Source organism: Hirundo rustica, chromosome 8, assembly GCF_015227805.2.
Source record: "Hirundo rustica isolate bHirRus1 chromosome 8, bHirRus1.pri.v3, whole genome shotgun sequence".
NCBI classification, from domain to species: domain Eukaryota; kingdom Metazoa; phylum Chordata; class Aves; order Passeriformes; family Hirundinidae; genus Hirundo; species Hirundo rustica.
Window position 1 is genome coordinate 5,779,747 of NC_053457.1, and position 22,626 is coordinate 5,802,372.

General features: G+C 41.4%; 2 protein-coding genes across 2 annotated transcripts in view; one reads left to right on the plus strand and one right to left on the minus strand.

Annotated features, from left to right (window-relative positions):
• Positions 1–825: 825 nt before the first annotated feature.
• Positions 826–8,720, plus strand: TFAM (transcription factor A, mitochondrial). Its single transcript, XM_040070567.1, has 6 exons — positions 826–1,120; positions 2,981–3,051; positions 4,863–5,012; positions 6,313–6,408; positions 6,878–6,934; positions 7,808–8,720. Exons 1-6 carry the CDS (start codon positions 826–828, stop codon positions 8,018–8,020), a joined length of 882 nt encoding a protein of 293 aa, XP_039926501.1. The 3' UTR covers positions 8,021–8,720.
• A 1,311-nt stretch (positions 8,721–10,031) lies between these two features.
• REEP3 (receptor accessory protein 3) overlaps positions 10,032–22,626 on the minus strand; it is a 38,039-nt gene continuing 25,444 nt past the window's right edge. The window contains exons 6-8 of the mRNA XM_040070568.1: positions 17,207–17,354; positions 14,650–14,801; positions 10,032–13,917 (exon numbers count right to left, since the gene is read on the minus strand). Of these exons, the coding sequence (XP_039926502.1) occupies positions 13,861–13,917; positions 14,650–14,801; positions 17,207–17,354 (357 nt within the window). The 3' untranslated portion in view covers positions 10,032–13,860. The remainder of the gene's footprint in view (positions 13,918–14,649; positions 14,802–17,206; positions 17,355–22,626) is intronic.

Genomic DNA, 22,626 nt, shown 5'->3' on the forward strand with positions numbered 1-22,626 from the left:
ACTGCGTGAAATCAGAAGTTTGACTTGGTTTCTTTTGGTTTATCAGTTTGTGTTAGGGATGGTTTGAAAGCATTTATACTTGAACTGGTAATGTTTCTGTGAATGAACGACTTTCACAGTATGAAACCGGCAGGAGCATTGAAAACCAACAACCACTACCGATGTGTAAAACTTGTCAAGCACATGTAAATATTAAAAAAGGAACTTACTTAAAAAGAAACTTTTATGATCGTGCTGATTCAGATGGGTGAAGCTGAGTCTTTGATCCTTACGATACTCCTAGCAGTTCAGCCTTTCTTCTTTTGGAATTATCGGAATGAAATGATAAATAAATGATTTAAAACTTCAGTCGTGCTATGCAGTGTCTGGGTTTAATCTGTGGGGAGAAACACCTCCACTACTGCACCTTCAGAGCTCCTCCGTTAATGCTTTTTATACAGATTTTGTTTCCAGGGCTGAAAAGTTTACTTTATTCTATGCTGTTTACTACGATGGGGGGAAAAAAAAATAAAACGCAAACCTTCCTTTTCACCCGAGAACTGCTCAGAGCTGTGGCGCCTGCCGCTTCAGACACCGCTGCGCCCCAGAGCGCGTCATGCGAAGCAAACAGCGAGGCCGTGGGGTTGGATATCGGCCACCCCTCATCGCCAGAACGCGTTACTTGGTGCCCGGTGTTTGTGCTCCCGTTGCGGGTCCCGCCGGTTCGTTCCCAAGCGGAGCGCGGTGCCCCGGGGCCGGCCGTGTGTCTGAGGGCGGCCCCGCCCCGCCCCGCCCCGCGCCGGCCCAGCGTGCCCGGCGGCGCTGGCGCAGGCGCGGCGGGCCGGGATGGCGGCGGCGGCGGCCGTGCTGGGCCGGGCCGCGGGCCTGGGCCTGGGCCTGGCCCTGGGGCTGCTCACGGCCGCGGGCGGGCGGCGGCTCCTCCGCTGCGGGACGGGAGCGGCGCTGCGGGAGCGGGGCACGGGCGCCCTGCTCGGCGGCGCCGCTGTGTGCGGGGCGGGCGGCGCGGCGGAGCGGTGCCTGTCTCGGGGGATCAGCTCGTACCAGCGCCCGAAGCGGCCCCTCACCTCCTACCTTCGTTTCGTGATGGACAACCGGGCGGCTTTTAGGGAAAAAAACCCAGGTACGGGGGTTGGAGGGGAGGCGGGCCCGCGGTCGGCGCCGTTGGGCTCCGGTAGCGGTGCCCCCTTGGCGGGGCCGCGGCCTGCGCCCCCCGGGGCGGGGTGAGCCCGGGCAGCCCGGCCCTCGGTGAGAGCGAGCCTCGGGAAGCGGCGAGAGTGGCGGTGTCCGGACCGTGCCCGAGGGAGCGCGGCACGGCCGGACACACTGCCGGCACGTGCCTGCTCGCTCCTGCGTGCCGCGCGAGGGAGAAAAGCCAACGCGTGTGTGTAACTCGAAAAACGCTCCACGAAATATCTCAGCTGGTAACAACGATTTACGATTCTCAATCACTTTTGCACTCTTGCGTATTTGAAGTTCGTTTCTGCTGATCTCGTGGGCTGTGTATGATTTGATTTTGAGGCTTAGTAATTGAGAAATTGCAGGTACTGGATTACATCGCTGTACGTGGGAGGAAAAAGTAAGTGTATTTAGAGGAAGATGCTTTTCTGTGAATATGTTTGATTTACTATAAAAAACTTCACTTATAGGCAAAGCAGTGACTCTTGACAGGGAGCTGCAGAATAGAAATAAATAGAATAGAAAGAAATGGTGGTTTTGAAATACTGATGAAGGTTAAAATGTTTAAAGAACATGATCATATTGGGCAAATCCTGAGGAAGATTCAAGTAGGAAAACATCTGATAGCCTGTTTAGCACATCGGTTCCACATGCTCATAGGCTGGTAACTGAACTATCAGAGTATATTTTACCTACATACTACACCAGTGTTTTCCACATTTCCAAAATTTCAGTAATCAGCAAAAAACCATACTGGATCTTACAAATTGAGAATTTGGGGTTTTCTTGTTCCAAGAGAGAAAGTGGTCAAAAAATAACCCAATAACTTAGTGTCTTTTATCAGTGGTCAAAGCATCGCATTTTCAAAGGTTTTAAGGCTGATCTACTTGCACTAAAACCTTCCAATTGCCTTGTTTTTCCAGAATTTTGAAAGTCAAATTACTGAGAAGACCTTAGTTATGCTTTTCCACCATTGAGGTGACTAAGCTTTACATCTGAGGGGGGAGAAGAAACTCATCTGTTTCTTCCTTTACTGTGAAGTAGAGGGAAAGCCTGGAAAGGATTTTTCAAGAAAAGAAAACCTTATATCCTCTTTGCACCACACTTGGGTTTGTTTGGGGTTTGTTTGCTTGGGGCTTTTTTTGTTGTTGGTTGGTTTTTAATTATTCTTTTCCCTTTCACAAATTCAAGTCTGGCTGGAGGCCTCATCAAATCACCCTTGTGCAAGAGCCAGAGGCAAAGACAGCCAGCCAAAAAACCAGAGAAGACTAAAGTCACTAATTTTGTTTGTTTGAGAAGGAAATTACTTTTTTAACTTCATTTGAATAATATTGTAAGTAAAGGATAATAAAATCAGAGTATATGTCTTATATCCAGTGGATAGTCACATTATACTTAGATGAAAATTCAGCAGACTCTTTTTGCTAAAAAAACTTAGAATTGGAAATTTTACTTTTGATTTCTTCCCTGCTCTCCCCCCTCCAAATTCAGACCATCTGACATTGTATAGAAAAGGATCCAGCTCAAAAGGCAAAAAATATGCAATTGTTATGGAGTAATAATAGGTGCCTTGAGATTGTGCTTTAGTTTATAACTGCATGTTGTGTTCCAGGTGAGCAGTGACTTCCCCCTCCCCCAGATATTGCAGTGCTCTTTAACTGCCACAGAGAGTTAGTTTTATGAAAGGACAAAAATGCATTTGCACAGGAAGATGATACCTGTGACAGCTTTCCTTGGGAAAAATTGAAGCTTCCTAAAGCTGATGCTGATCTTTATTTCTGGGCTTTCTCATTTTAATGTACAGGAGCGAGCAACTTGGAACTGATTAGAAAATTAGCAGGTGCATGGAAGGAGTTACCAGCATCACAGAAGCAGGTAAGGCTGTATCCTTTCCCTGAGTACTTTGGACTCTACAGGTGGGGGGAGTTATTTGGTTTGGTGTCTTTTGTGGGTTTTTTATTGAGCCTGGTGGGGATTTTTTGTTGGTTGGTTTGTTTGTAAAGGGCTTGAAAAGGCACGTGTGTACAAAGGTTCAGACATCAAAACAGTTGGGAGAATTGGGAGCTTTGAATAACTCCCAGGAAGTGTGGTGGGGTGACCCTGGCTGATTGCCAGGTGCCCACCAAAGGCACTCTCAGCTGCTCTCCTCAGCTGGGCAGGGGAGAGAAAATACAGCAAAATGTTTGTGGGTGGGGGTAAAGCAGGGAGAGGCCCCTCAGCAGTTACTGTCAGAGCAGAACAGACTTCACTTGGGGAAATCAGTTTGTTACCAATCAAATCACAGCAGGATAATGAGAAATAAGAACTCCTACCTTAAGACACCTTTCTCCCTACTCTCCCTTCTTCCCAGGTTCAACATCACCCCCAATTTCTCCACTTCCTCCTGACAGCAGTGCAGGAGCACAAGGAATGGGGGCTGAGGTTGGTCCATCACGTGTTGGAGTGACCTCAGCTGCTTCTTCCTGTTCAGTGGGAGAACTTGGGGTCCCTCCCCCAGGAGACAATCCTTCATGAACTGCTCACAGTGTGTCTTCCCCCTGGGCTGCAGTTCTTCAGGAGCTGCTCCAGCATTTATCTCTTTCCATGGGCTGCTGTTGTCCAGGAACAGGCTGCTCTGTCATGTCCCCCACGGGGTCACAGCCCCTTTGGGCATTCCCCTGCTCCAGTGTGGTCCCCTCCATGGGCTGCACCCCAGGCTGAAGGGCAACCTCAGCTCTGGTGCTTGGAGCATCTCTTGCCTCTCCTTCCTTGACCTTAGGATCAGTAGAAACATTCTTTTGACATGTCTCCCTCCTTTCTCAGGCTGAAGTTGTGCAGTTTTCTCTTTTGCTTTCTTAACTCTGTTGTCCCTGAGGTGCCACCACCATGCTAATAGCAGGTGTCTCCTGGAGCTGGCTGGCCTTGGCTCCATCAGCCGTGGCAGCTTCTCGCAGGAACCATCCCTGCACCCCCTCAGCACCAAACTCTGGCCGTGCAAGCCCAATACAGGAAGATACTTTGCTACTTGTACTTGCACGTGACCTTGGCTTTAATAATTTTAATCTGTTGCCAGAGAAATGACACAGGTCTCACTCCACGTGGCTGTGGGGCTGCAAACCAATTCTTTCTCCTTTATCAATGGCAATAGTGCATTACATGTACAGTACAGTTGTGTAAAGTTGTTCTGCTCTTGTGTATAAGGTAGGTGAAACCTCAGCTAATTTTGATGAAAGGACCAATTTCTTTTGCTTCATGTAAATTTCTTTAAGAGTCATCAAATTAAGTCACATGTAGTGAAGTTTCTCTGAGTGGCAGTTTCAAGGGCTAACGTAAAGCAACTCTTGAACTTGCTGCTCACTGCTGAATTTAAATGCCATTTATAGCAAAGTAATGATTGTTTTTCCTTGACTGCAGTTAGCAGTTTGAGGCAGTTAGGAATTAAATTCCATTTTCTAAAGGAAGTATCTTTGTTCACTAGAATTGAGGTGCTCTCACATCCCTTCTCACTCTGTGTACCTTGCCCTTCGTGTCTCTGAAATGTAGAACGGGGAATCAAACATGAAAATGTGATGTTCTGGTGTAAGTTTTTCAGTCTGTAATTTTTTTTTCTACTCATAGGTTAGAAGTGTTAGCTTGTCTAATGGTCAAGCACTTCTGACTGAAAGCATCTTGCTTAAGTTTAAGGCTGGTGGTGGTTTGTGCTGTAGGTTTATGAGGAAGCAAATAAGACAGACTGGAAAAGATACGGAGAGCAGATGGCTGCTTATAAAGCCCAACTGACTCCAGCCCAGGCTGCAGCTTTGAAAGAGGAAAGGAGAAAACAACGGGCAAAGAGAAGATCAATGAGGGCAAAACGAGTAAGTATTTTGAAGTTCAGGTTTCTTTTCTCTCAAGGAGCCTGAAGTCTGTTTATCTAGCATACAAAGCAGAGTTGAAGCATGTTTTAGAAATACAAAAGCAACTCGGAACAGAAGAATATACACAACAAACACAACCCCCACCCCCCGCCCCAAAATGCCATGGACTAAAACAATTACTGGCGTTAGCAGCTATTTTAGTGGCTTTCCTGTGCTTGAAGAGCAGGGAATTAGCATGGATCTTTGTGCTTAGAGGTAGCTTCTCTATGCTTTTGTTCTCCCTGTTTCTAGAGCTACCAGAGAAAGGACAGGCACTTTCTTTGGATGGGAAGACATCCAGAAATGGCTTTTCACAAAGACCTTGTACTGTTAACCTCATTAGGCCCTACAAAGTAGCAGCTGTTTGAAGAAGACTCTTTTCCTGTTTTGGCCCCTGCCACTGTGTAGCTGCTGCTGTGACATTTGTGTCCTTTACTAGAATATTCATTAGGGCCATCTTCCCTATTCCTTTTTGTATAAATCCTTAGATACAGAACCATCTGTAGCAGTACAATACTATGGCTTGTCTGGAAAAATCAAAGGGGTTAATTCTTGCTGATTTATTTCTGTGAATCAAACTGTGACATTGCCCTAATTGGCAAAAGCAAAACGAATTTGGTTTTAAAGACCCCTACTTGGAGAAAGTTCTTAATCTTAATGATTCTGCTGATCCTTTTTAGAGTATGGCACCACAGTGAATTTAGTTGGCATATCTAAAACCTAAGCAGATGTTAATTTACAGCACCTGGGCTCCAGTGGGGATGTCAGGACTGGAGAAGACAGGAAGTGTACTTGCATTCCTGTAGGCAAAGCACTCTGATAGCCCAGACAGTTCTCTTCCACCTTCTCACCTCCACAGATCAGTGTCTGCCCTCTGCTCTGCACACAGGAGGTATTTCACACCAGAAACCGAAGCCTTAGAAATAACAAGTAATAAATAACAGAACATTTTTTTCATCATTACTTTCTTACAGAGCTGAATTTAGTAGCACTCTTTGGTTTCTGGAAGACTTAGCTGAAGTAAGAATCAGTTTTAAATACTTTTTCAACAAGTTGTGAAAATTCAAGTTAGCTTTTTGTAGTTTAACATTAGTCTTGAAAAGCACTAAGAGCATCCTGACGTACAGTCTAATTTACACAATAAAACACTAAAGAAAGAATTTGTGTTTGATTTTTGCATAAAATATAAAGATAAATGCCGAGTTTAGTTTTGGAGCAAATGCATGCTTGGTAGATGGAATAACTTCTCTTGTTTTTAAAGGAATTGAATCTGCTTGGAAAACCTAAAAGAGCTCGTACCGCCTTTAACATTTTCCTGTCAGAAAATTATCAACAAAGTGAGGGAAGTTCACCTGTGGTAAGCCAGGAAAGATTCTTTTTCTAAAATATATCCATTGTATTCAGAAAATTCTGGTTTAGATTCTGTCATTTTCCAAGGTACTGTTTGGTAGTTCACTCTCTGGCTGCTGCATTGCTTAGGTTATTTTTCTAGGCTGTGGCAATCTGGCTCTAGTGCTAGCATGGCTTGTAGAAAGTGCTGTGTGGGTATACAGACTTAAAACATCTGTGCTGTTTTGTGCACTCCAGTGTTACAGACTTTATCTGTTCCTTTTGTAAGGAGACAATCATTATTCCCTTTGTTTTGATGTAGAAATTCTGTTTTTCAAAGAGTCGGTGGTAAATAAGGGGAAGCAAGCTTTTGTGAATTTGTGCTTTTTTGCATTGGTTTATGCTTGACTTTCACTCATGCAGTATGCATCTGTGCCCTCTGAAGTCAGTCTGCTCCTAAAATAACTCTCATGTATTGCATGTTCCGTTTCCTCTAGGCAAAGATGAAGAAACTGTTTGATAGGTGGCAAAAGCTGTCTGCTTCCCAAAAGCAGGTATGTCTCTGGAGTGGATGGATTTGGAGGATGTGGATGAGGCTGTAATCCAATCAGAACTAAAGATTTGAGTCAAAATTGATATATTCATACAAAATCTTGAACTCAGTTGCTCAAAATATAATACTGAGGAAAATACTCCAAGATCTTCATTCATCTTGGAAAGCGATTGTCATCACCTTTATTCCAGTGGTGACCATTTAATTCATAGTGTTGTGAAAATGTGAGTCAGGGGGATAGGATGGAAGTTTGATGTGCCTTAAAGTGGATGCTAAGCAACATCTAGAGAAGAAGGTGGAATAATATGCAACAATTTGATTTTTTTTTATAACGATCCATAGTATCTTTAAATACCAGCATAAGAGTTTGCTGCTCATGGAGAGACTTGTTAGAAGGAAAAGTAACAGAAGTCAACAAGTGATGTGCACAGGGTAATTTATTAACTTCAGGTGTTCTGTAGCCTACTGTCCCTTCTTCCAGATGGTTTTTAACGTGTACTTAGGACAAACCTTTGGTTCTTGGGTCTTACTCTAGAGATATAAATCAAAATAATTCTACAGCAATATCTATTCCTGTGCCTCACGTAATCTAGCTGTCTCCAACTAGTGATCAGATAAGAAAAGCCTTAACTGTTAGTAGCAGTACTGAATAAATTTCCTCTTCAGGAATGGCCAGCTGCTGACATTACTGCACTTTAGTGCTAAAGATTTGTATTTTTCTGCAAGTTTAATTTCTTTTTTTTAATTAGCTAGGGGTGAAAGCAAATGCCTGGGCTGTTCACTGCACAGGTGTTGTTCTAAGTCACCTTTGTGTCGTGGCAGTTTTCCAGAAAAATCCCTTTCTGTAATTTCTTGATCCTTTATTTTCTTCCAGCCATACTTGCAGCTTGCTGAAGATGATAAGGTTCGGTATGAGAATGAAATGAAATCCTGGGAAGCAAAAATGATCCAGATGGGACGTGAAGACCTGGTGCGTTCCAACAAGAAAAGGCTAAAAAAGAAATCTGCTGAAACTGCAAAGAAAGTTGAAACAGCCAAAGGTTCCTCAGGTGGAAACAAGGCAAAATTAAAAAAATCTGAAGAATAAAAAATGCCCTTTGGTTACCCTTCTTCTGTCCTGCTGTGTTAATGCTGCAGTCAGCATTAGCACTGAAATTTGGAAAGCCCATGAAGGGCCCTTTGGAAAGGTGATCAGGTAAGAGAGGAGTTACTGTCTCTCAGAAGTGACTGAAATAATCACTGCAGCTGTAGCCTGAACTGTAGAACAGTAGTCTGTTAATCAAGCTGTGAATACTGATTCCCACTGAGATCAGCAGAGCTCTCCAGTAATGGTAGATAATACCCAGCTTTTATACGGGATTTTTTAATGAAAAAATAAAAAATATTCTTTCTTTATGAGAGAAAGAATATCCTGCAATGTTACCATCTAAATTATGTAAATAAGAGCTGAAATCTGAGCTAACACTGCTGTGTTTTATTCCCTCCATGTTATTGCTAGTGAGATGTTCTACATTTCAAAAACAGGCACAAGAAATGTAAAACGCTAAATTTTATGCATCCGTCTTTTTGTACCTGTTAATCTGTGTATGCCACTTACATTGCATTTGAAGACCATATGAGTTTTGTATGAACGTACCTTAATTGGACTTTTATTTCGTGGTTTTGTTTGGATACATACAAACATTTTTGTCTTGCTGTTGGCACATTTGGGATGACCTGGAAGGAAAAGATAAAATGTGAACGGTTTGGACTTTGAGTTTCGGTGTAATAAATACACGTATTTTGAAGAGGTAGTTGGTTTCTTTCCTGGGGTCTCTCAGTCTTAGTTAAAGTCTCATAGGAATTTTGAGGAATCTATTCTTAGAAGGCAGGGCAAATTTTCAGTATTTGGTGGATCTCATCTGTTCTGAGTGATCCACCAAATAATCGTGGAATTCTAGAAAGGCTTGGGTTCAGGGTCCCTCAAGATCACATGGTTCCCACATCCCTCCCGTTGGAAGGGATGCCGCTCACTAAATCAGGTTCCTCAGGGCCTCATCCAACCTGGCCTTGGACACTCACCCAAAAAAGGAGTTTCCTCAAAGCCTTTGTGTTTGACCAGTCTGTCAGTGCCCTGGGGTTGAGTGCAGAAATAAACTGGAAGCAGTTACAGACAAGCTCTGATTGCCAGTGCAGACCAGCTCGAGATGATCATTCAGTGCACACGGAATCACAGAAGATCCTGAGTTGAAGGAGCCATCAGGATGATGAAGTCCAACTCCTGGCCCTGTACAGGACACCCCAGGAATGCCCCCCATGCCTGAGAGTGTTGTCCAAACACTTCTTGAATACTGACAGGCTTGGTACTGTGAGCACGGGCTGAGCACCCTTTGGGCTGAGAACCTTCTCCTGATCCCTACTCCTCCCTGACACAGCTCCAGCCTGACATGTACTGCATGAACTTTTCTGACAGCAGCTGAGGCACTGCAAGCTCCCTTAAGAGTCAGTCTGGGATGGGATGGATTTTCATAATGCTTACAAATTTATTGCTACTGTCTTCTACATCTTTCTCCTCAATGAACCATATCAAGGAATTCTTTCATTTGAGGCAGGAAGCCAGGAAGCCTTGCAAACAAGGCCCAGAAACTGTGGTTACTGAGGTTTTTGCTTGGGTTTTGGTAGGGTGTTAAGAGATGACTCGAAGGGAGGGTTTGAAAAAGGAAAGGCCACATTCAGCTATGCATCTCCTCCTCTGGACTACCAGAAGAACCCTGACTACAAAGCAAAATTAGTTTGATGTCCAACAGTTCCACAGGAAGTTACACTCTTGGGATACCAAACAGCTCAATTTTAATTTACTCTGAACCAAACACTAACCAAAGCAGCCATAGCGTGTTCAAGTTACCTTTGGCAGGGTTCATTTCATTTCAGCCTAAATCAGCTTCAGACTTCATGGCAGAACCTCAAGGGCAGTTTAGTCATACTTCAAAGAGTTTTAGAAGTCTCTCCAAAGTTCAGATAGGTTGCTCTTGTGCTTGAACCATTACAATAAGTAACAATACAGATTACATAGTGACTAACTTGTTAATAGTAATTCAGGTAATAAAATATCCACTGCATCTTGCTCAAAGCAGCATTTATTAAAGACAGCATCAAGATAAGTCAATGCATAATGAAGTTTCCATCCTACAAATATGTAAACAGGTTGACAGTAAGTTATTATTACAATATAAAAATTAAAGCTTACATTGCATTTTTTAAAGCTACTACCTTCAGTCCAAATGTATATTCTCTGGTTTGTAGTGTTTAAAAATACAAGTTATTGAAAAATGTTAAAGTATTGCCCTTGCACACACAGTTTTGTAGAAAAAATACTTTAAAATACCAACTTCCCATTAATAAAAGCAACACCAAAAATAAAACACATTTTTGTCATGAACAGCACGTTGAATGTGTCCAGCATTTTCTCCACCATTCTCTTTTACCAAGGTTCATCTATTTTAAAATTCATTATAGCTTGCAAAATGTATGTTGGATATTATTTGGTTATTTCCACATACCAAAGGAATTAGCAATATTGGCAATTACATTGTAATCAAAGTCCAGCCTAAGCTTATTTGCAGCTGAGGCCACCAATTTAATCTTCATCTCAGACTGAGTATTTTAACAAGTCCAGTAGGCTCTTGCTAAAAGAGCTGAGTCAGTTCAAATGTATTTTGGAAAGGCGTGAAACCTTGATATGATTTAAATGGAAATACATATTCTCTTCTAATGCACTTTTAAACCCCAAGTCTTTGTTAAACTACGTTAGTAGTCCTGTTGGTGGCAGTCAGTCAATTTTCAGGAAACACTTTGTTCAGAAGATTAGATAATTTGACATGAACTACATTTTACATTCCAAATACAAAAAGTATGTTAAACATAAAATTTTAACTTTTTTTTTTTCAAGAAGTTTCCTGCCAAGAGCTAGACAGGTGACTTCTGCAGTTGCTAAGGCAAGAAAAGTTTGAAAATTCCCTGTAACCAAAGTTAAAATACTGTAGTGTTTCAAAACCAAACTAAACTAAACTCCACAAGGAGAGAAAACTATGAATCACTGTGATGAAAGCTAATCATGCCATTGTGCCCTGATAAGAATCAGATAACAATGAACAGTAAGAAGAAAAAAATGAAGATAATCCAGTGAACCAGTTTGAGGATGAATTCAAAGATCAAAATCAGGCTGGCAAGAAAATATTTTTATAGTTGGCTAATAGACTGAAGACAACAGCTAGGAAAACGTTGAAGGTTTGATCTTGTAAAAGTTATCTGAAAGAACAGAAGTACATTTATATGCAAAGAGTAATGAATATGAAAACACTGCCAGCTTTTCTAATTCCATGCAAGTTCCAGAAAGAGGAGGATTTATTTAGCCTTTATCACTACTGAGTTAGCAAGTTAAGTCTGCCAGAAGTTACAGCCTCAGGTACTCAGAGACACATAGAACGACTTCCTGACAGGAGTGTGGTAGAGCCTAAAATACTCCAATGATCTCTAGCCCTAGAAATGTGTTAAAAACAACCCCCAAAACAGGATCTACATGAACCTGTAACAGGGACTGTAATTCTGACAAAAACTGCTTACCCTACTCCTTCATGCAGGATTATGATTTATAGAAAGATGATATTTTTTTGCCATGCTTCCTGGTAAAATAAGCAAAATCTGTCAGCAAGTGCTCAACTGTACAGTAAGATTTAAAGATTCCATCCCAGGCCAGGTTAGTCTGCTATTCAGAGAGGAGTGGCATTGCAAATACAAGAGCTTTGAGTTCCTTAATGTCTTAACACAGAGACAAGCCTCAGGGAAACATGAGAAGCACAAACATCCCTGGGGCAGAAGCCCCTGGCTCCCAGGGAGGTTGCTTTGGTGACCATCCCTTAGAAAAGCTGGATAACAAGGTACAGTTTTGGTCAGGGGATGGGATTTTTGCACTGTACTCATTTGGGAGAGAGCAGCCTTCCTCTCTGCTGGTATCAAACTGTGTTTCTGAGTTCAGTGTTACAACTTCAGCCTTTTAATCACACATGGCCTGCTGGGACTTATCACTAAAGCACTGAGGTTCCTCAGAGAGGCTGAAAGTGCTGCTGCATTTGAGCACAGCCAGGGAGGACCACCAGCAACACAGACCAGCTGCATTCATACCCAGAGAATTCAAACCCTGGCCTGAGTGTGCAGAAGCCTGCTCTGAATGCCAGCGCATGCTGCAGACCATCAGGTGCCCACCAGCAGTGACTTGCCATGGCTCTAACAAAAAAAGAGCTGCAGCACGTCCAAGACTCAGGAATATATTTTAAATCTCTGCAGTAGATTTGCAGATGACTGTCAATAGCTGGGGGAAGGTCTAAGGATTGAAGTCAGAGATCCAAGGAGAAGAGGAATCCATGCCATTTTCTCTTTGAGGGAAGAGTGTCCCAAAGGTACATAATAAAATGCTATCTGCAAAAAGTGAGTGGTTTAGCCCTGAATCCACAGTAGAAATATAGACACACAGAAAACTGAAATCAGCCTAATTCTCAGAACTGCAGAAAACAGTACCGAAGGTGACCTAAAAAAGTAATTTTGACAAGTCACTGTGTTGAAAGACATTTCAAAATTAATCTCTGTGCAGATATGCCATGGGACTCTAGGTTATAAAATGACTGACTAAATCAACTAGATTCTTAGAAGAAGCTATTTATATGCAAATATTTTAGTAATAACTTTAGCAATAAAAAAAGTACTACACAGACCATTGTAGAATCCACATACGGTATGAAATATACACTCATACATGTTCTAAAGCACATATATAAATATAAATATATTGGTTCTTAAAGCAACGTAGGGCAAAACTAAACCAGGACCTGACTAACCTATCATACATGCCTTTATGGCAGCATGACTTTAACACTCAGCTCGTGGGCTGATCAGATCCCTGAGGCGTATCACTGGAATTGCTACAAGTTTTACTTACCACCATTTTAACCAAAAACTGACTGAAATCATGTTACATCTCTTTAGATGGAGGAAAACACACAAACAAAACAACCCCACAAGCAAAAAAACAAAACAAAACAAAAAAACCAAACAAACAAAAAAACAAACCCAAAACTCAAAAAAAAACCCCACACAGACAAAACCCACACAGCCCTATAATACATAAAAAGGCACCTGATAATATTGGTAGTAGCAAGTATCTACAGCATCCTAAGTGTATTTAAGGAATAGAGATAAATTTTTAAAAGATCATGAAATACAAGAACTGCTGGCATTCAAAATGTAACTCTAACCTATCTAGCAAGTCACTAAAATGACATGTGCAGTTGTAAATCATTAAGAGTGTGCAAAACCATACAGTTTTGCATAAAGTGCTAAATGTACCCCAGTTTGCTAAGCTTGGCAATATGATGCAAGATGATTATGTTAAGGATGCATCCTACCTAACTCATCTTTCCTTTTTCTTTCCCACCATCATCCATTGTCCTTTAAACTGTACATTTAAAAGTTACACAAAGGCCTTTTCAGGAACTGTAGTTCAGAAGAATATTTCAAGTATATTTCTCTTTCAGTGTAAACTTGGGGACATTATGGTTCAATTTTCACAAGCTCTAGATACTTACCGCTTCTGCTAATTCAACTGGAGTTGCAATTATTTCAATCTGTCCAATACCTCTGGCAAAAGAGTATTTCCTATTACTCATTTAACTCCTGTTTAAGGAATGCTGAAATTCATGCTGTAACTCATCCAGATTTAAATCTAAACAATAAGTAATTATAGAAAAATAGAGTAAGATCACTTGGGCTCACAAAACCAAGTCCTACCATATCTGTTCATACAGACTCATTCTAGGAATTGTACACAGATCTTTAACACTTGAATTCAAGTCATTATAGTACAGCAGTTTCTCTTGCAGGCATTGTGCAGGACGCTTAAAAGTATACAGCGGGTCTCTTCTTTACTCTGTATTTCAGTGATCCATATCGTATCTGAGGGGAAAAATAAAATTATAACAAGGAGCTGAGTCACACCAAGCAGAAATAAGATTCACCTCCGCACTAATCCTATTTAGCAAAACCTTTCAATGTGCTTTGGACACCCCAGTTTCACTAAGAGAATCTACCTATGACTGAATAAGATGAAGTTTCAACAGAATTGGGCACAAAGAGTTAAGTATCAACTGTTTTCCTGGAATGACCCAGAACCTTTTGAGACTCCACAGAGATTTATCCTGAAGTATCTTTAAATTTTGTGATGCGTGTACATATAAAGTGCACTGAATACTAACTAGGATCTTCTCTTTGCAGATCACAGTCAGGCTGTGTATCCATGGGGACTAAAAAATTCTGAATATTCTTTATCTATTAAACAGCAAATGTTTAAGTGTGCACAACATGCAGATGATAGTATTGCTATCCATACCCCTTTCAAGGTGACCAGTTCCTGAAACTGGGCTTGGTGGTGCCAGAATTAGCATCACAAGCACAGAGCCTGTTTCATCTCCTCTCCCTTGCTCCTTGCTTTGTTCATTTCATTGATGTATTTCCCCTAAACACTCCAAACTACAAAAGCTCCAAACTCAGATATTGTTATCACATACTTCCTTCCCCAGTTATTGTTGACAACTTCTCCAAGATTAAAAAGAAAAATTAACTTCCGCACTGTGAAAATCGCCAACACACACTGAAAAAACAAACCCCATTAACCAGGATTATACTTGCCTCTTTACGGCCTTTAATAGTTTTCACAGATTTCATACTCTGAGTTCTTCGAAGGCCTCTCTGAGCAAACATTTCATCCTCTGAATGTGTCCCCTCCATCTCTTCATCTGTTTTGTCATCCCCAGGATTTTTTTCCAGGGGAGTTTTGTAACCTTTTAAAAAAATTATTTAAAAAGAAAAGTAGCTGTAGCTTTTTGATTTCTAAGAAAGCCACGACTTTCATGTTTAAATGATGTGCTTATTTCGAAACAAACATCTACTCTGCCACAAGGTTGGTACCTCTAATCCTGCCACTTGGTTCCACAGGTATGTAATGCAGTGATTCCTCAGCTGCCAAAACTGAAACCACAAGTCTGCTGACATCTCCTGCTTTACACCGAACTGCAAAATCCTTAGTGGTCATCTAAGAAGTACTTAAGATTTCTGGACACAATCCACAGGAGAGGGAGGTTACACTTACATAAACCTTTAAAGGTCCCTTCCAGTACAAACCATTCCATGACTCTCATTCATGGGATCTTTCTTCATACTCTCAGCATTCTGCATTTTTAATACCAAAGCTTTTTCCATATCGGTAACGCACCAAAGTACTGCTAAGGGTTGTTAATATCCTGCAAACTCCAGGACCAAGGTTATTACCTAAGACTCTCGCTAGAGGGCACAAACTGCTTAAAAACACAACCCCAAAAGCTCCTTGGGGTCCAACAGCCCCAAATCCCCATCACAGACCTATCACAAAGCTCCCAAATCCAGTCTGGTTCCTTCCCCTGCCAAACTCTCGTTTTATCCCACAATCTACAGGCTGTAACACTCAGGAACACCTTTTAGACTCCAAACAAAACTTTATCAATGACCTGGGTACATTTCATCTTAAGCCAATATTTTATTTAGGCTTAGCTAATTTTTTCCTCAGTTTTTTTTCCCCAAGAAATTAGAACCACATCATCTATTGCACAGCTACTTGAGGCAGACATTCTGTCATCCTCTTCTGCCATTTTAGAGGCAACACGTCTCTGCTTCCAGTACAGTTTCAATTAATCTTTTCCAATACAAAAGATTTGAATCATACCTGTTTCTCTGTTTCAGAGGAGCACTGTTTGCAGTGACACCAATACTTCCTTATCTGTGTCTGTAACACCTGATGCATGAACATCCCATCCACCTTTTTCACAGCAAGCATGCTGCCAGCTCAGCATCCTCCCATCATCCATGTCCTACAACTAGGCTTTTTCAAGCAATTTGTACAGAACACCAAGCTCAGACCACAAAAAAAAAAAAAAAAACCTGCTAAACACAACAGAATATTACTACACAGTGTTCCTAAATCTGTGTGTACTTTTGATCTTTTTAAAGTTCCTATATGTTGAAGAAAATTCAAAGGAACCATGAGAGGTGTATGCCAGATATGAGACCAGGAGCAGAAGCAGTTAAATAAGTTCAAGTGACTGTAAGAAAGCTTTTTGACATCTGAGATTGAATCTCACAATCAGTGATTATTTATATAAATATAAACTGAAGCATTTTAAAAAGTAATTAAATTTAGAGCATTTTCAAGCTATTTCAGATAGGTAAGTAATGCTGTCTTCGTGAGGAACAGACCCTGCACAACAGCTGCAGTGACATCATCTCGAGTGCAGCTCTTTGTGAATTCTTGGCTTTCTCTGCTGCCAGAAGCTCCAGCCCTGCACAGGATCCCTTCTGGAAACAATGTGCAATTCAGCTTAGGCCCCTTCAGCTGGCCATCTATTCCTTAGAATGGGCTACCACACTATTCATGGAATTCCTTGGACCCCACAAACACTACCCCTCCCCAAAAGAGAGAGATGAGAAGGAAGGACAAGCTTAGGTGGAAAGAATGAGCCCAGACCTACTTCTTTTGTGGGAAACAACAGCTTTACATCGTAGCCTTGCTATTTAAAAAGGTGTAGTTCCCAGATTTCCAGCAAAACCCTCCTTCAAGCACCACAAGCTCAAGAGCAAAGTGATGATGGCAATAACAGTGCATGTAATATAATAATGAAATAATAGTATCTCTGAACAAACGCATTTATTGGTCACCACACACCATCTTCTGAGTGTTAATGTCATAATGTCCATTATGACAACTTGATGCCGTTATCATTCCCATCACCATTTTACATTTTAATCTATTACTACAAAACTGGTGAATTAATTTCTATTAATTTTCTCTTCTATTTATGAGCTTCCATATGTTTTCATGTTTAACTTCTCGTACATTTGTCACAGAAACATCACTTAATCACATAATGTTTGACTTCCAATTAAGTTTTACTTTGGTAATAAATTCTTGTCAATTGGCAAGGACAGGAGTAATGAATACATTATGATTACACTGAGAATGGATGTGAGAAGAAAGTAATTCAGGAAGGATTTCTTAACTGCCATAATTTATTTTGCTTGAGTGTACTCTGTTTAAGTGGACTGGAATTCTTTGAGGCCTTTTCCATTTGGAAACAGGGTAAATGTATTTCTGCTCTTCCACTTTTGCTTTGGGTGAATTGTTCTTTTAGGCAGGAAAAAAAATATATATACATACCTGAGGATTCACTTGCAGAGGCTCTGGTTTTCTTTTTAGCTTCTGGCAATGTCTGATAAGGTCTCTGTCCAACAGGCTCATCTCCTTGTATAGTAGTCAAATCATGCATACTGAAACTTCTCAGTTTCTCAGTTATTGCACCTTGGCTCTGAAATACAACAACAGTACCTTTGGAAGCCAGGCAGAGGTTTAGCTTTGCTGCTCAGCTTGGGTTAAGATGTTTAAGCCCGTGCTTCCTTGCTGCACAACAAAACACACTGAACATACACATGCAGTTGCTTTACATTTGATTTAGGTATTGCTTTTACCCACACTTAACTGGGCATTGCTCCCAGCTGACAAAGTTACACAAGCTAGCAGCTTAATTACAAATGCTGCGTTTCACTCCTTTAATCTGAGCTAATAAAGACCTCTTGAGCGAGGGCAAGTGTTTAAAAGAAACACACATCAGAAATGTTCACTTCAAACATGGCAGTTCAAGGTGCCATGACAGTAACACTTGCACATTAAAGAGTATGGTTGAAGAGAGTTTTCTGCTATTTCATATTTTATTCTCTACAAATTTGAATAAGGTTAAGGAGAAAAGTGTTAAAAATACACTCAGTAACATTAACTCAACTGAGAAACTGGCAGCACTACAAATGCAGCTCCAGTTGACAGAAACTTGAAACCACAAACCAAAGAGGTCCTGCCTGGACTCCAGGCTAGCAGGTCCTCTTACTAATATAGCTTTACTGACATCATACCAACACAAAATCTAATGCTACACAGGAGAATAGTTAACCACATAGGAACATTAGGTATTCCTTCTCCAATTGTCTTCACTTCTTCTCTATATGGAACGTATGGAAATTTCTCTGCTGGAAACAAAGGTCATCCAGCAGCTCTTTCATCTTACATCAGATGATGTTATTATTAAAGCATTAAAGATTAATTTACTGCATAAGCAACTAAAAGAATGGAGACCATGAGAACAAGTACTCAAAGTCACGTTAAAACAGCACTTAATTCTTCCCTCTCTGGCATAAGGCAAAAAATAACCATTTCAGGGAAAGGTTGAAAAGCCCATGCATGAATTCCACTTCAAGCATTAAAGACCTCGTTTCATTCTTACAAATGAAGCTTTTAAGTAAAATTCTTCATTTGACCAGCATGTTAGCTAGCAGGAGCAGAAACCTGGGTACAATTCCATACACCTTTCTCTGCAACAGCACCAGGAAAAGGCAATTCTGGCTCTGCTGGCCACAGCCATTTGTTCCCACTCTCATGAAAACTGTTTGCAGTTGTAGACCAGCACACTGAATTGTTCCATGTTAAAAACACCCATGTAAAGCAAAAAGACAGTTATATGAAAGCTCCTTAATTCTGCCTGGGTACCAAAGGGCAGGGGGAAAAGTGACTGAAACCTAATATTAACTTTCTAATGATTAGTTATTAGTACAGCATACAAAATTAACACAGTGGACAGTGTGCTACTCAACCACAACAAACTTATTATAATTCTTACCCCACCATCCACACATTGTCACCAAACAATAACAAAGAAAAGGTTTCTTCTGAGAGAGGAAGAAGAAGCCTTAACTTTTCCATCTCTTCCTACATACTTGTAGGATTACTCCGTTCTCAAAAACTAAACTACATTAGGAACCAGCTATGCCTGAGGACTTCATCAGCTGCTAGGACATGAAGAAGAAACTGGAGAAAGAACAGCTTCTTTTGATAAGTAACAGCTCACAGTAAATGTTACTCTGCTATAACACACAAGACTGCTCATCAGTCTGTGTCCAATGCTTAAAGGGGTTGAACAGGACTCAACCCTCAGTCACTCAACACTGGTGAATATCTAAAATGGACCTAGCTGGTTCTCAGCAGAATCCATGCAAGTTCAGCACAATTTCACTCACTAAGTGTGAACAGAGTCTACTTAAAATAGTAACAGAAGCTGATTTTGGCCAGCAGCAGAAGCACAGAAAGACACTTGTTTAGTTGCCCAGTAAGTAATATATCATGTGATATATTACAAAAAGACATTTGGAAATCATATAGAATAATGCAATTAAGATTGCAACAACTAACATACTAAGAATTCACATTACAAGCCTGTATTTCTTATTCCACTGTAGATAGAGGACTAGATCCAAGCTAGGAACATTCAGACCTATTTTCCAGCGCAGCTTTTGGATACAGAATTTTGTTTTTCAAAGGGGAAAAAAGTCAAGTATGTGCCATAAAATAACATTGTGCCCTTAACCAAACTGCACGGTTGAGCTGGAGCTCCTGTGGAGCACTGCCTCACTCAGGGAGGACATAAGGCCTTTATACAATGGGCCCTTCGTTCCAGAACTACTTGCCAAGATGGAAAGTTTTACTCAAGTTACACACAGAAAACATGAAGAAGTTTGAAAGGATATATACACAAACAAAGATGCAGCACACATGCCTGAGAGCCAGAGCAGGAATGGGAGTCACAGCACCACTGCTGCGCTGGACAGTCCCCATCACACATCACACTACTCCTAGGTACTCCCTACAGTGCCCCCAGTCTCTCTCCCAGCCCTGGGAACAGCCAGGCTAGCCAAACCAACGATGATTTCTACTTGAACTCCATTGCATAGGCTGAAGGACAAATCTCAAGGTGTTCTGTGGGAGTGTGCGTATCACTGTGCCCACACTGCATTTAAGACTGAAGAAGATTCTTCCACCCCCATGCCCAAAAGCAGCAGTTAATTGCTTTCTGCTGAGACAAAGCATTCTGTGAAGATCTGGATTACTATCAGCTCAGGATGAAAGTCTGGCTGAAAAATATTAAATTCCTTCCTTCCTACTGCAGGAAAAATGAGATTAAATACCCTCTACTGCAGGAAATGTGAGAGTAACAGTCTCACTTAGAATTATAATGCTTTAACAGCTTTGATATTTTGTTTGAAAGGTCAAAGAGTTCTGCTTGAAAGCAACACTTTTGCCCTAAAAACTGAAAGCAGAGCAATTGGGTTGTAGGTGGAGCTCAAGAGGATCTCCTGCTTTCACTGCCGTGCCATGGAGGTGGCAGCAGCCATCAGCTCTCCCCAGATATGCACAGCACAAGATGCTGCTCAGGAGAAGATGGCAGAGCAGTTACCAGTGGTGGCCCATTACATCAATAGCTCCTGGCAGTAAGGAAGGAGCACATCAGGCTGCACTCTGCCCAGAGGCCGGGGGCTAAATTACAGCACAAAAGATTGAGACACATACATTTACAATTACAATGCCAGGGGAAGAAAAGAATTAATCACACAACTTCAGCACTAAAATTTCTATGTAGGCAAACACTGAAGAGAGACCAACTGTGAAGGCTGTGTGTGGTCTTCAACAAAATGCAAGTCTTAAAGGATGATTTTTCTTCATTATTCAACAGCATTTCCTAAAACATACTAAAAGTTTTTTGGAGTCCACATTCACTAGCAGTGACCAATGTGAAACACCAATTAAAATGTTAATATGTTTCTAAAAAATAAATATAGCCTATTTAAGGGTCTCCTTTCAAGACCACTCAGCCTCTAGTAAGCTATTAGTAGGCAGTCTCATCAGCTGACCCTCGTATATGAAACACCATTTTCTATTCTTTTATTGAGCACGTACTTTTACAGCCTGTACGCTTAACCCGGGGAAGTTGTAAACAAACACCACAAAGTCTGCCTCAGGAACTCTGTTGTTTAAATTGGACTTGCAGCCCTCCGTGGCCAGGGTCACTGACTGAAGCTGCCTGCCTTCCTTGGACACGTTCCCAATGGACTCGGCAGCACGCAGCACCCACATTCTCAGCTGTTGTGTCCCTGATCCCATCCAAGCTGACAGGGAACGACTTCTGTTCCCTCTCAGCCTGGAGAGGGACTGCTGGCCCGTGAATAACCTCTGCAGCATGCCAGGCAGCCCCAGCAGGGAGGAGGATGAAAGCAGCATTGCTCCCCACCGCGATACTGGCTGTGTGCCACAGCTGGCTGCAAGATTTCAACCTCCTTCCTCCGCCGTGTCCCGAGTGGGGACAAGGGGAAGTGTGAGCAAGGCCAGGAGAAGAATACTCCATCAGCAAAAAGGCAGGAGATTCAGCAGGACTAGAAGGCATTCAGAAAACACAGCCCTCAAAACATTATCACCACCACCACACTTTACAAATTAACACTATTTGTGTGACCTCATAAAGAGGGACCGAGTATTTCACAGTGTAATTAGCAGTCCCCCTGCTCATAGTGATAGAAGACACCAGTTTTCACTAGTAGCTCAAGAAACCTGAATTCATGGGTTGGCAAAAACTGAAACATAGAAGTAAGCATCATCTCAGAAGACCTGAAAATGCATCAAAGTATGAGATGTATCATTCGAACCTAAGTGTTGTGGATATAATTTCCCAAAAACCGTGAACTACTTGAGCTAATGAGGCATCTTGTCTCTGATTCTTTTACTAATAAAAGTTGCATTCAGCGTATAAAAATTCAGCACAGACTCTTTCATTTCTAAACCTCCTGAAATCAGGACTTCACAAAGATCTGTTTTCTGACATACTAATTAAACACTATTTATTTTGCTAATGTATGCTATTTAGCAGGTTTTGAGACTTTACATTTTATATGAACAGTGGCTAACCAGTACCAGCTAAAAATATCAAGTATAAGAATGTAAGATATAAGCCACTACTCCCACCAAATACATTCAAATTGAACTACAGGGGAGCAGGTTTAAATCTATGTCAAATTTCAGTAGACAGACCTGGCTGGCTGCTCCAGCCTCCCCAACAGAGCCAACAAGTCTTTTAATGGTAATCCCCTACTCCTTTGACAACACTTGAAGAAAATCACTCTCTCTCACATTTAATATTCAAAACATTTCAGCAAGTTTCCAAGCCATTTTTAGCACCCTCCTGAAGTCAGCATAAGCAGTTTTCTTGGACACTTCAGTGTCTTTTGACATAGGTTTAATCCTGCACACATGTTTAGCCGCTTCCCCTCTCCTAATTTGAGATCTGCTATGACAGAATAAGCACGTGTGGAAAAAAAAAACAAACAGTGATGAAAGTGTGTCCTCTTTCCCATCAAGACTGATCCCACTACTACAATTCCATTCCTGAAATCCTATAGCTCTTGGGGAAGGGATAATCTTTTCACCTGCTGGAGGCAGCAGTCAGCTCTTAAAAAACAGGGAACAAAATCAAGAACACGTGCACTGTGTCCATTTGCTTGCATGGAGCAGGCACACTCAGCATTTTGGAATGACAAACCCAAGAGGCTTAACGTGCCAAAATAAAGGGGTTTTTTCAGTGAGTCTCCTCTTTCATACTGTTTAAAAATCATGCCTATTTTAGGTCTTTGGTATTGTGGTGGTGGTTGTTTTTCCCAAGCATCTGATCTGCACTGAACTAATTCTGTGCAAATATTCATGAGCATGTT